Below are 14,840 nucleotides of genomic sequence, written 5' to 3'. Positions count from 1 at the left end.
AAGCCAGACAACATTTTCTTACCCAGCATGCTTTTTGTTTCCCATTTTCCCAAACTCTTTCAGGGTTTTGTTAACTTTATTTCCCTAAAAGAAACAATAATTATCCTGCTGGGTCTGATCCCAGAGTGCACAAATTTATTCTGGCAGTAAAATATGAAGTTTTTCTACTCTGCTTTAGCAGAAATATGTTAAAGACAACTTTGATCATTGGCTCGGTTGAAAAGAAACTCCATTAATTGCGAAGAGATTTCTTATATCCCATTGGTCTAGGCAAAGACATGATTACAGCCTGTTTAATATTTAAATAGTCATAAATATGGAAAGATAAAGCTGCGCACAACCACTGAGGCTTTTCCAGGAAATCATATCTGAAACTGTCATATGCAGTATATCATCTAATTGGAATTAGCAGACCAAGTTCTGCAGCAGGTTGTAGGAGAATTCATGCTAGTTGTCAAAGGAGGATGGTGAAAGTTTTACCCAAAATGTATCTTTGACATTCCTCAGGATATTTGCTATTAAAAGCCAGAGAATGAAGGTCCATAAATAGTGTGGTCCCATTTCAGAGACAATCCACAATGGCCTTGGCTTTCCAGCACAGCCACTTGAGCCAGGACAGGAAATTGGCTTCTTATCTTTCGTGCCTCTGGGATCAGCACTTCCCCAGGAACTGAAACGGTTTCACTTTCCACCCAATCACCTCGATCGCTACTGGATGTGATCAGCTTTCATATCTGATTGGACAAAAAGATAAATCATAAGTGATTGCTTTACGATTACTGTAATCTTTTTGCGAGTAAACCTAACTCTCTTTAAGGGCGCATTCACACCGGCAGGTTTTGATCCACAAGAGAACCAGACAACAAGGCGGTGCCTAGACATCTTTGACCAACAGTTGCCCGGAACAGTCGCCGGCAACCCTGTGGCCCCAGCGGGTTAAGAAAATGTAGTGAAGTTCAGGAAGAAAATCATTTTGAATGTTTATTTGATCGAGTCACTGAAAACACCACATGCCCACAGCCGAGTCTGTGCTGTGCCCAATGCCCAAATCATGCCACAAGACTTCAGATTGCATCCGTGCATTGGCTTAACATAAAAACTTGACATCCCTGCCCTGACGCCCTGCATCCGGTGTGAATACACCATTATTCAGGCAATATCACCGTGCATTTGTGACTGCACCTGTCTAAATTTAGATACAAAATTAAAGAACCCTGTTCATGTTTCATTTTAAACTCTTTTTTTTCTGTACATTTATACTACCACTCTTTAACACAATTAAAACCATAAGTACAAATGCCTGAAATGAGATTTGGTGCATAAGCAGTAAGTTCTCTGTAATGTCACTGACACTCTAAATGGCCATATTCACATTTGCACATCATCCACAGATGTTGTCTTTTTTTCATCTGATGCAAGTATTGCAGATTATTGCTGCCAACAGTTCCAGATTTGGTAACTGTGGCAAACCCTCTTAGAGCGAAGCTGCCTTCTGAACCCTCTTTTCTCTGCTGGAGAAATCCCTGCCTGGGGCTCCGTGATGATGCAAAGGGAGCAAACAAATGTTACGGCGCCTATTAATCGCCCACATGGGTACAACAGAAAATGTCACAAAGTCACTCTGCAGCCTGATCCACCAGTGAACTCCCACACAAACGGTAAAAGAAATTTCCATTTTTGTCACCAGTGAACTCTGTGAGGAGAAGAAACAGAGTAGATGGGAAGAGAAAGAGTCTGTAAAAACCAAGGAGCTCCGGAGTGCCAGAGCAGGAAGACAGGGCAGCAATGCTTGTGTAAACATTTTCACACTTGTGACTCTCCTCACAGCTCCCTTCCTTCCCAAACAATGAGACCTGGAAGAAGCAAGAGCAGTGACATGCATGGATGGAGGACGAGGAGGGCTGGGAAGGGCTGGCACCCTTTTAAATTCCACAGAGCCATTCCAACAAAAGGGACCTCACTCCGGAGCCGGCGAGGAGCAGCAGCCAGCCTGGCGGGCTCAAACAGGGTTAAGAGCCCAACAGTGTGAAAGACTGAGGAGGTAAGGGTTGATGAATAAAAGAACAAGACAATGCAAACCTGAGCTGCGTAGGAAAGAGCCCTCTAAACGTCTTTTCACCACGAATGGCAGAAAAAGGCGAATGAGGGAAGGAAGGCCGTGAGGATTTTGTGCATCTGTGCACTTTGAGGAGATCTGAGTGAATTTGGAGAGCCGAAAGCTACAACTTCTCTCCGGCATCCTTGGATCACATCCATTGTGATTCATGGCCCTGCTCCTGTTGCTGCATTCTGCAATCCCTCTTCCCATTGACACCTGTTTGCTGGGGAGCCACAAAGGACTGCCAAGGTGCTAGGCATGATACGGTTTAATTCTAGGCATGCGTTCTCAAATTTGCTGAGTAATTCATTTTCCAACAAAAGGCCTTGAACACAGGGGCAAAAAAAAAAAATGCTGACTAAGCACACACAGGCTTGGTGGCGTACAGATTTATGAATGAAAAGCTTTCTGGAGTCTCGGCAGTGCAGCTCGCCGAGAGCCGTCTTATTCCAGTCACGGCAAAGATGGACCCAACAGAAAGAAGCTCGGAGTATAAAAAGAGTTCTGCAACAAAGAGATGCGAAACAAAAGCTGTATCCATAACAACAAAGTCTGAGTGTGGTCCGTCGAGCCAACTTCTACCTCCAGCTTCCAGAGCTGCAAAGAGAAGAGCAGCATAAAAGCATCTTTGATTCAGCTGCAACAGCATCATACACGACTCCAGGATGTGAAGTTGGCAGTTTATCAACATTTCTGTTGAAATGAACATTTGATCAAAGCCTGCAAAGGATTTCCTTAAACTTGGAACAAGGAATTAGTTGATTAATTATTACTATAAAATAGTTTTGTTTTTTTTTTCCTCAGAACTACAGTGTGCACTTTTTAATGCCACATCTGCCATTCTCTTTAAACTAGGTCAGTAGTGATGTCACAGGAAGTTATAGAAAGACTCACGTACCATAACAACACGCTAACGGAGCTCGACAGTGTGAAACAAAAAAAAAATAAAATATAAGACAAAAGTGTCCAAAGCAATCTCTCCAAGGCAGAACTTGTGTTCCGGGCAGCACTACGGTGATACATGGACACCTGAAGAGGAAGCACGTTGGGACTGAGTATGATAACGCTGAAGAGAGATCGTCGTCTAAGCTAAGCTAAGCTAACACTACCTTAAACAGAAAGCACACTTATTAGCTAAATATTTTCTGTGCATCCCTGCAAACTTTACCTCATCGGAGTGAAATTATTCTCCTGAAGTGAACATCTGCTCTCAAAAGGGATCAAGTCTTTCTGCAAAGACATGTAGAAATGCTAACTTTTGTGGGTACGAGCAAGAACACCATATTGTTTGGGAATTTCGCAGTTGTGAGCACTCAGCACCACAGAATGCACTTTTGTTATATTTGAGTCAGTGAGACCAAAAGTTTATCTTTTTGTGAAAAATAGTTCCTTTGTTTAAGATGCCGTCTTCATTTAATTTATAAAATGAAAAATCAACTTATTGAGTTTTTAAGTGTATTATACTGTTGGTTCTTCAGGTATTTTGATCCGTTCACGGATTTTTGAGTAATCCTCTAAAAACCTATAGCAGCCCCTCCCATACCCACGAAAACGACCGGATCCTCACATGCTGATGTCACAGAGTGAGGACAGCCCCTTTCGGGAAGAGTCTGCTCTGACAGCTCCGCCCCCAGCCTTACGTAAACACACACCCGCTTTCTCCACAGAGCTTACATGAACATCAGCAAAGCGTTATCTTAGCATCAACTTTGAGAAAAAGTTTATGCATGACTTGATTGGAAAAATAATCGGTGATTAGTCGACTACTAAAATATTTTTTGTGGCCTAAATTTAAATTCTGCTTTACTTGAGAACGTATACCTGACAATGAAACGATCACCTCTCAAAGACAGACTTCACAACACTCTCCAGCAGCACTGCTATTAGGAAATGACCTGTGAAATGTTGCAAAGTGCATGATGGGACATTTCCTAGTGTATTAGTTCCAAGATACATCAGATGCTCTGCTACGGATATTTTTTGTTCCTATGGTTAGTTTGAGTTAGTATAAAACAAAATCTTTAATTCTGGGCTTTAATATCTGCTGCTCTAAAGTCTGGACCCCATTATAATATTGTAGCAGTTATTAAACATTTGGACCACACACATTATTAAAAAAAACTGATTTAACCGGTTTGTTTGTACAGTGTGTGGCGAGACACAAAACCAAACAGTAGCAGATTCTGCCCACAAGAGCATCTGAAATCCTTGAGAATCCCTAAAGATTAATTATTCTAAACTGACTTGTCTTTTTTTCTTCCCCCAACAGTCAAAATCACAAAGGAAAATGTCCCAGATGAAGTTTTGGAGGCAGAATTTGGCATTTATTGAAATGTCATTGTTGCTTTTCTTATAAAGCTTGTTTTTATAATACACATTATGCTGTTTTTATAGTTAAAAAATGCTTTAAAAAGCACAATGCAGCTTTGTCATGTGATGTAAACGCACAACATCAGCTGCCTGGTGTCAGAATGTCCCACACACCAGAGGAATTTGGCCCGTGGGCTAAAATCCTGTGATTAAAAATGATTTTTTAACGGTTTCTTTTTTTTTTTAAATTGGAGGGGAAATTGGTTTGATTTTGTCCTACCCCTATTCATTTGAGTTTATTTATAAAACACAAGTTAACATTAGAGGTCAGCTTGGTACATTGCAAAGAGTGCAAGAAAAACCAAAATCAAGCAAAAATAAATGCAATTTTTTTGATGATCCATCTGTACCGAGCAAGGAAATGGGAGACAATTCATGTCCCGACGAACAAATTCCACTATGAAGGGTGCAAAGAACATCAATACTTCAGCATTTGCACTTTTTTGTTTCATTTTTATTGAAAGTAAAAAAATATTGAAAATAAATAGTATGGTAATACTACGAGTTTCAAAATTTTGTTGGAATACAGCTGTTTCTACAAGTTCTTATTAAATTGAAAACTCTTCCCACTGAGCTGCCGCTTCACTGCCGTCTGCCATGTCTGTTTCCAATAAACTCCACAGCGGATTTGCCACAACAGTGATCTGAAAGACCAACAAACAAGACATGTCTGTTCAGACTGCAGCAAACAAGATAAATAAAATATAAAACTGTATATTTTTACAAAGGTCTATAATACTGAGGATTCAAGCATAAATTTAAAAATATATAATTTATGTTATTTGGATTCTTTCATGCAGAAAAAAACAGATTTTTTTTCACTTTTGCCTGCAGCATGAATACAGCTGAAATATTGCGTCTAATGTGCACAAGTAAATGCAATAACACAAAGTTTTTGCTTTTACTGGCTTTGAAAACTGGTTCATAATCAATCAATAAAGTGCATCTGATTTGTAAAGCAACCCTCTCAACAGTGATGAAAGCAGAAAGACTGGACTGAGTTTTTCACAAAACCCTGCTGCATTTCAGCTGGATTTGATCAAATAAACAACAACAAAAATGCTAGAATTCATCTGAGAGAGAATTTACTTCATTTGAATTCTTAATGAGAACTTTTTTATTTTGAAACGTGCATTAATGTGATTGACACCTCCCTGTTTTTCACAAGCCTGCACGTCCAAGTCTGTCATTTTGCCGTGAAAATACTGTAATTAAGCAGCAAAGCTTGATACTGTCGTGTTCTGGGCGAGAACCATCACCACACTTGGCAGCTCTGACAAAGATATAACAAGCTGGCCTTAATACGGACAGCCTCCAGCATTACTATGGAGTTTTGCTGATGTGAGTCACTCATACACTCCAAATTAGCATCAATCGTTTGCGCTCAAGGGGGTGATTATCACCGGAAAAAGCCTTTGACATTTGAGTTCTAGGAGGTCAACGCCCAGAACTGCTAATTTTTTTGGTCCAAACACGGCTCCAGCTTGGGTCTATTTTTTTCCCCCCTTCACACTGTAATCACAGTCCACAGAACCCCTCCGGGCTATAGGTGATGTCTCAAAAATACCCCACACTTTGCAAAGTTTTAAGCATAAACAAGCCCACAAACGAAAAGATTAAAATGTCACATGCTAAAAACACATCATTACAACGCCTCCATACAGGCTCATGTTGAGCATCCAGAAGCTTCACATAATCACTGACATTTGGAGTGAGCATGGAACTTTAAATCAACTTTCAAGACAACAACGAGAGCCATAACTAGTGCTGTCACAAATAGTCGACTAATCACCGATTATTTTTTCCGATTAGTCGACTAATCGGGTCATGCAACTCAATGTAAAGCACACATCTTAACCATTATTAGCTTTAAGCTAACTAAAAACTAGATATATAGCATTAGCTGCGATAAAGCTAGTGTGAAGGATGTAAAATTAATTTGACCGCTGAAGATGCTAGTGCTGATAGCTGAAGATGCTGAAATTGATAGCTAAAAACACTGAAGTTGATAGCTGAAATTGCTGAGGCTAATAGATGAAAACGCTGAGGCTGATAGGCAGTTAAAATATTAGTTAAATGTCAAATTAGCCTAAACAATTGAAAAAAAAAGCCAAAGTTAGCCAAAACAGCTAGCATGTAGCTGAAATACTCGCTAAACTCCAAAATAACCTTAAAAAAGCCTAAATTAGACAAAATAGCTAGCATGTTGAAATATTAGCTAAACTTTAAAATAGGCTAAAAAATGTTTTTTTAAATCCTTAATTAGCCAAAATAGCAAGCATATAGCTTAAACAGTAGCTAAACTCCAAAATATCCTAAAAAAAAAAACTTAATAAAAACCAAAAAAGTCCACAAAGGTAGCATAATGTCATTAAAACTTTCAACTTTACTACACTCCGACTCCATATATTATAAAGTATTGACTAATCCACTATTAAATTAGTCGTGGACTATTTTAATAGTCGATTAGTCAACAAATTGTGGCAGCCCTACCCATAATGCTCGACATGAGCCATTTTTGTATACCTCATTCACTAATTTCCTCATTTTTGACTTTGGTAACTTATGTATATATATATAACATCTTAAAATCCCTTTAGGCTTCACTCATGCAAGACCTTGAAATGATAAATGGACTAATTTTTTTCCCCCATGTTGACCACTAAAGGTGCTTTAACACCACAAGCTACATTCACTACTTTTATGCAGCACTTAGTCTGCCCACTATTTTTCTTTTTGCCCAGAGTGCTCGATTTCTCCCTCAAACACCAACAAGGATCAGAACGGGTGACATTTTACTGGAGCAAAAGCCAGAAATGGAGACAGCTCTGGCATAAACAACAAAAAAAAAACGTTTGAAGAGCCAAGGAAGCCAAATGAACTCAACATCTCTTTGTGTTTCTATTTTAAGACGGCTTCATTTAGGCAAACGCTGATCCGTCCACCTTTTGTTTGGAGAATCGCCAGGGAGGGGAGTCATTCAGACATGACTTCCACGGGTTCAACCGCTATAGATGAAACATATGTCAGAGAGTGGGTCCATTTTTCTGCCTCCCACACAAGCAGGAACGACCCTTGAGCCATAACCCACTTTTCACAACCGTCAAAGGATATTTTCCTTTTTCCGCTTTAGTGTCAGATGATAAAAAATATCAGATTCATAAAGAGATATGCATCTTTCCAAAAGGTTAATTTTTCTTGAAGAAAAATGGCAAATGTTCTTCCTCTAGTCATTAATCCACCAATAAATCTGTCAAAGTGAAAAAAAATCAGAGCCAAAGTGGACAGTAGGTTGTACGGGGCAAGGCGCAGATGTGCATTTGGTCCTCTGGTGTGTTTGTGGGTTTTAATTACAGCAATAAAGTGTCTCCCTTTCCCGTCCATCCTTCCTTCTGGCAAAAATAAAAAGCTGTCTGGATCTTTTTTTTCCTCCGCTGCAACATTTTCAGCTCCCCCAGAGGAATGCTAATGCATCCGCGTGCCCAAGTGGGATATTATGTGTCCAATGGGCATAACTCTGCATATTTTATTTATTTATTTACTCTTTGGGAGGCGGGTAAAACAAAAAAAAAGAGAGAAAAGATAGGAGGATTTCTGGAGGCTGAATGTCCTAACTGTAAGCCTCACTCTGATAAGTTGAGGATATCCGAGGTGAAATCAGCTGCTAAACATATGCAAACAATAAAACGCCGCAATGCAAAGCAGAAAATAATCAGCTATGAGGATGATAATCATTGCCCACCTGCTCTTCAGATAAGCTAATCAGTCCTTCTTCTCCACTGAGCCATCAAGGGGACTCTTCATCATTGACATTTCAGTGCAGGACCCAGCCGACGGAAGCAAAGTCTCAGAGGAGAAGAGGGCACCTGAAGTGACTTAATTATCATTGCTACAGTGATATCCTCTCAGCTCGCTTTTGCCTTTTTCACTCAAGGTTAACAAGGTTCTTTTAACATCATTGTTTCTCCGCTGACATTAACGCCTCTTGCTGAGTGCCGCTTCGTTCCCCACATTACTGCACAATCGTGTTAAACAGGTAAACATGCAGAAATCAGACTAACACAGGTTGAAGCAAAAGGTTAACAAGTCAGTAAAATATGGAGATTTTAATATCAGCTGCTTAAGTAGCTGCATGTCTGTGGGGGTCGTACCCTCCAACTTGTGTTGTTCAAATTAATTCATAACCTGTGGGGGGGCTGTCATGACAATCTGGCAGCTTTCTAACAATCCAGGTGACCGTCAGTTCGGACGTTTTCAACCACCGAACTCGAAAATCCCTCCCACCCACATAAGATCACCTATTATGCAACAGATGCTACAGAAAAAAAAAAATGCAAAGCAGGGGCTCTACATCTGCAGAAATAACTTGCCCTCCCATTCTGTTTGATCTGGGAGCAGCATCCACTGGGGATGACATCTCTCCCTCCTCCATTATGACCCATCTTCCCTTTCCTTGGTGACAATTTGGGGACAGCGGTGACAGATGATCCGGGTTGCATCCAAGTGGAAACAAGGGGATGACAGATTTTTGTAAGGATTGCTGCAGCCCAATGTTAGGTAGTTTGCAGGAGTTAAACTGAATATTGCATTTCTATGTATTCTAATGTATCATTTCTAACTGTTTGCAGCCCTCCATTCATTAATTCCAATGAGGTCATAATAGCACTTATTATGTTTTCTTAATGGGCTTGAATTCTGTTTGGTCTGGGGTGAAAATTTCCCGCCATGATCACGCGCAGCTGTAATCCATCCTCCAATTATCATCGCAGGGATTCATTAAAGGCTCTTGACAAGCTCCCGCTCATTGTTGCCGGGGCACCTGCAGACCAGGAGCCGCGCTAATCTCGTGTTTCTGCTCCGAGCGCGCGCTGCTGCTCTGCACAATGAAGAGCAATTTGAATCTTTGCTCCAAAAGCAGTCAGACCTGCGCTCGAGTCTGCGCCTGCACTGCACACTTCCCAGCAGGTAAACACAGATTACAGGTCAGTCGTGCAGCAGGGGGTTTGTAAAAGGCTCAGGCAGGATTAGGCTTTCCTGAACAGTCACCTGCCGACGGAATGCCATGTATTAGAACAGAAACCACTCAGCCACACCCCGCATAACTTCACTCCAACTAAAAAAAAACTGGACAATAAAGTTTTACAACAGGTCTGAGTCCACAGCAGGCGCACGGAGACGTGACGCGGAGCGCCCGCGCGCCACACCGGACTCGGAAAGTGCGCAGGACGGTTCGCCGTCAGAGCGCACGCGGAGCAGAGAAGATCCGGAACATTTGGCGGCTGTCGGGCAGCTCGGGTCATGTGGTCTTACCTTGGGTGATGAGGAGGACCGCTGCCGCCAGGAGCCAAGCGTTGGTCAGCGGAGTCCCCGGCCAGCGCGCGCGCTGCCCTCCTGCCATTCTTCTAACAACGTGGACGTAAATATCCACAGAAGCGAGATGTGTCCTTCCGAATTATTCCTTCTCCGACGCCGCCAACAAACTTAACAGTTGTCGTTGAAATCAGCCAAGTTGGAGCCTGCTTTCCTTCTGACTGCTTGTCCTTCCCTTTAACCCGGAGCGCGCGCGTGTGTGTGCCTCCGGAGTGTGTCAGTCAGTGACAGGAAGAGCCCAGCCCCTCGTCCCAAGGTGGCCCAACCTCCGAGCGCCCTCAGCGGGTTGAGGGTTCGTCTCGACCGCTGCGTGCGGGAGCAGAGTCCGGACGGAGTGCGTGAGAGAGCCGGCGGAGCTGCGAGTGTTTGATGCGGGAGCGGAGCTGAGAGGAGCAGGGAGTATCAGTGTGATGTCAGCAGAGCGTCACCAAGAGGACTCGAGCCGCAGCGCTGATCGCAGCCTGATCTGACAGGAGCAGCGGGAAGATCAGCTGATGCGGAGACGCGCCCGCGTACCTGACGGAGGGAGGGCGTGTGCGGGTCCGCACGAGGAAGAGCGAAAAGAAACGAAGAATACAATCCGTTTGCTCATAAAGTAATCCTCAGACTGAGTCAGAACATGACATCACTTTCACTTTAATAGAGAGACTTTCAAACAGGTGTATGGCAAAACAGAAGCAACCCCTAATTTGCAAACCAAATATGAAAATAGGAAAAGTAAATCCAATACAAAGAACTGAAAGCAAAAAATATTTTGGAAAAAAAATCTTGTGAACAATGCCTCTTTTTTATGATAGTTTCTTATTTTATGATAGTCGTCATCTTTGTGTACATTTGTGTAAACACAAATACTTATCAAATGACATAAGTTTAGCATGTTTACATTTGTCCTCAATCATATTTAATCTTTTTTTTTTGTCTCCCAATAGTTTCAACAGCTATAAAATATTTCACAACATTCAAGTAGCCACTTCTAAATAAAAGTCTGTATTTGTATTATCTAACATTAAGAAAGTAAGAAAATATAGTTTTCAACTTATTCACAATTTAAGTTCTAAGCAGCTTATAAGAAAACTCTCACTACCCAGCATTCAAGCAGGATTTAAACGCATCACTAAACATGAATCTTGAAGTACTGAAGAGTCTCACATCAGATTTGTGCATATATGTGGTTTTTGTGTGTGTGTAACAAGCAATTTGTGTGTAATTTTTAAAGATTTGTGTTTGTAGGTTAGGAGTCTATTTTCTCTCCATAAATAGCCTGAAACAAGAGTCACAAGATTCGCACCATTAGTAAACAGTAGCAAAAGAACAAAAAGAAGAAGCCCCTCCCTGTCTGTCTTGTGTAAACCCAATGGGCTAAAAATACTTTCAAGAACACACATCACAAATGTAGCTTTACACATAGCAGGAAATTTTAGTAGAGATAGTGGGTCCTGATACTGAACCCTGGGGAGCACCAAACATAATTTTTGAAACATTACAGCTTGCAATCATGTAATTTCTCAAGCTGAGACCTGGTGTTCTGACCAAGTCCAAAACAATGCTTTTTACGCAATTTCAGCCAGTTTATTGATTAATGTATCATCCCTGACTTTCATTTGAATCCATTAAGCATCATTAGTGGCATCAAATAAATATCTTATCAAGTTGGTCATTTATGTAGTAAATATTTCTTAAGCTAAAACAATAATTGTCCTTAATATTGATTTGCATCTTGTTGAAGCTATATTGATGAATATTTACACATGTTTCTGCTAACTAATCCTTTATTTTAATAATCTTTATTATAAGAAGTTTATGCATAACCTTGGTGTTTCCTCTGGAATGGTTATGCATTTGTTTTACAGTTACAGTTTTTAGAAAACTGTTGATTTGAATATGTCTGAGGATTTTTTTTACCCGTTCTTTCAATGCCACATTATTAGTAAATGCCATTTCACCTCTCATTTTTAAACACCTTTATCAAACCTCTTTTTTCTTGCTTTCCTTTTGGCTTATTATTGCAGTTATTTTAAAGAAAGTGCAAGAGTTTTACAGTGGAGCAAGGTTTCAGGTGAATGTATGTCAGCTTAAATGAAAAGAACGATGTGGAAGACTGCACAGAACCCCCCACATCTGTGCGGCGTACTCGAGGATGTTTCAGACTCAACCTAAGGGATCTGGTGGACCAAGGAGAAAACACTGAGTCTTTGTAAGGTTGTTTTGTCAATTTTTATCATGTACCTTTTATAAGAACATTCTGATAACTACTACAACATAAAAATAAAAACTTTTTCCCAAGAATAAATAAAAAAAACAGAATTCAATTTATCAGTCCTAGTTTTTATAATTTCATTTCAGTTTGACAGTGATTCCTACCATCTGTGCATCAGCAGAAGCTAAAACTTGGCTGAAATAAAGGATTTTTATTTTTACTTTCAAAACGCAGCTCAGTCCAATTATCTATCACGAAATCCTTTGCATGATTTATAAAAACTATCTGCATGTTGTGACAGCAACTGTTCCCTGAAGTTATCTTTTGTCAAAACAATAAAGTTCTGTCAAAAATCGTTTGTCTATTAACTTTGGAATTTTTAAAGTACTTTTGTGAGGACAGTCTGAGTTTTTTGGAGAAATGCGTTTTGCATATTTGTATGGTCCCATTTTGCTATATAAAGGTGTTTAATTTGATTAAAATGTAAGAAAAACGTTCTAATTTGGTGAAACTTTGCCTTTTCACACAGTTAATGTAAAACAGACTCCACTTTATTCAGAATGTTAATGCTCCTCTATTTAAACAAATTCATTTTTTAGTTTTTCAGTATTTTTTTTTGTTTTATTGCAATCAAATACCAGTAAACGGTTTATTCGCATTAATAGTCATGTCTGCTTCCATATTCCAGCTGCTCCTATGCTGGGAAACCTGCTCTCCAACATTAATATGCAAGGTATACAGTAAGCATGCACACATCCGCTCAGGTTTGAAGTTCACAAGAAAAAGCTGTCAGGCACTGTGGGGGCGACTGGGAGTTGCAGTCTCTAGATGGATGCTGTCATTTGTTGTCCTCCCCACACAAATGTGATGCTGAGGCAATTTTTAAAGGAATGTTTCAAATGCCGATAAGTTGAGGGAAAGCAAACAGACTGCAGCTTTCTGTCGTCTGTTCAGGACGATAAGAGAACATCTTTGAAGGCAACAAAAGCAGTTTTTAAGTTGTAGTTTACGGACGTAGCAGGAGGAGACTGATTGTAAATCTTGTTTTGTTCAAACGAAAAAAACAAAAAAACTCAATTAATAGCGTGATTAACTCAAAACGTAAGGTTTAAGGAAAAAAAATATCAGCTTTACTGTGAAATTTATGCAAATATAGGTTTTTATTTTGACAAATAACTCAAGTTTCTGGTCTCAAGAGTGAATGGAAGATTAATGTTTAATTCAAATCAAGTTTTTTGACTGTAGAGCACTACACAAACAGAACGCCTCACCACTAAAATGTGCCCACCCTGTTTAATGAGCTTTATTGTAGTGGGAGGTTCATGACTTAAAGTCACACTGAGTCATAATTGGACGCTGGTTTCTGGAGTCAGACCAGAAGGTCAGCCGGGCTCATTTTCTGTCAAAATAAAGCTTCATCTGAGCCGCAGCTGCTTTCAAAGAACTGCTCTGAAACATTTATGAAGATCTAATGACTAATATGCAATTGATTATTTATGAATATGAGCTGGTTTGTGATCATATGAGGTTTTTTTGTGTTTTTATGTCCTTGGATGTGGCAGTTTTAATCAAAAAGCTCGTCTGCTGCCCAGAAAAACAAAGCAAATACTGGCTTAATACTTAATTAGGGTGATGTCTCTTTTTAATTTTTATTTTAGCCCCTGCAGCTTGCATGCTTTCAGCAGATCCAACCTTGTAGGCACCATGCAGATGAATCAAATAAGTAAATGAAAACCACATTTTTTACTTGTTTAGATATTCAATAAATCATGCAGAAATTAGCTTTCGTCAGTGTTCTCATTAATCATTCATCATCAGTGAGTAAAACCATCTCTGTTTTCTAATCTCTCTTGGCTGCAGAACGCCAATAGATCCGCTTCCACTTAAAGTCCCCCCCTGATGAAAATCGTGTTTTTAACATGCATTTGTGGCATTTTTCTTATGAAAGAAAACAAATGTGATAAGAATTTATTTTGTTTTTGCATTTTCAAGTATTTTTTTTCCTTTTAAATCGCTTAAAACGGCTGGACATTAGCGATATTGCGTGCCCTTTTTAGGTAGCAGTTAGTTAGTCATTAGTTAATCATAATTAAAACACTGCTGGGTTTTTTTTTTAAATTAAAAAAATGGGCATAGGCGGACTTTAAAGGGTAACCAAATCCTAAATCAACTTTTTTTTTGTCTGTTTACATCTATAAGTGGGGCTTTGAAAGTTCTGTCTGTCGGTCATTGCCAACTTTTTGACAAATTAAAACAAACTTGTTTAATTCTTGAAAATTTTGTCAAAAAAACGCCCGTATGCTGCCCCTACTGGTTGAAACACGGTATTACAGTTAAATTTTGTTATTGGTCAAACAGTTTAAGTTCCAGTCATTTCAGAAGTCGCATGTCAGGATCTGCAGCTCCAGTAATGATCTCCAGCCCCACCCCTCTGACTGGATCAGCCTCCAACTTCCCTGTTTGGTAACCCTTTAAAGCAGCAATCAGCGTCTCTTGGTGTGTTAGTTAAAGTACTCCCCTGCTTTTTCTCCTACAGAGTAACACACCCCCCTGCTCCCAGAGAACCCCTTCTCAAGTCCTCTCACCTGCCTCTGAAACTTTCCGTTTGATGCTTTCGCCGTGCGGCTGCCCCAGCCACCCACCTCTCCATTATCAACTCATTAGCGAGCTGCAAACTGGCCCACCCTCCATTTTGGCTCCAACCTCAATCAGCCCATTAATCACAGAGGAGACGGAAAAAAATCCCTCACACACACACCCCTCCATCCTCTGAAGGCCGACGAGGTACTGTGCTGGCCCCCTTTT

The 14,840-nt window shown here is 40.2% G+C and overlaps 1 protein-coding gene across 1 annotated transcript in view; it reads right to left on the bottom strand.

Moving 5' to 3' along the window:
- Positions 1-10,401, bottom strand: part of pvrl2l (PVR cell adhesion molecule related 2 like) — a gene marked incomplete in the record, with an annotated part of 338,435 nt that extends 328,034 nt beyond the window's left edge. Inside the window, 1 exon segment of the mRNA XM_024294289.2 lies at positions 9,779-10,401. Within this exon segment, the coding sequence (XP_024150057.1) occupies positions 9,779-9,866 (88 nt within the window).
- Between the last annotated feature and the right edge of the window lie 4,439 nt (positions 10,402-14,840).

This window comes from Oryzias melastigma, linkage group LG11, assembly GCF_002922805.2.
Source record: "Oryzias melastigma strain HK-1 linkage group LG11, ASM292280v2, whole genome shotgun sequence".
Taxonomy (NCBI): domain Eukaryota; kingdom Metazoa; phylum Chordata; class Actinopteri; order Beloniformes; family Adrianichthyidae; genus Oryzias; species Oryzias melastigma.
This window is presented reverse-complemented; position numbering and strand designations above follow the sequence as displayed.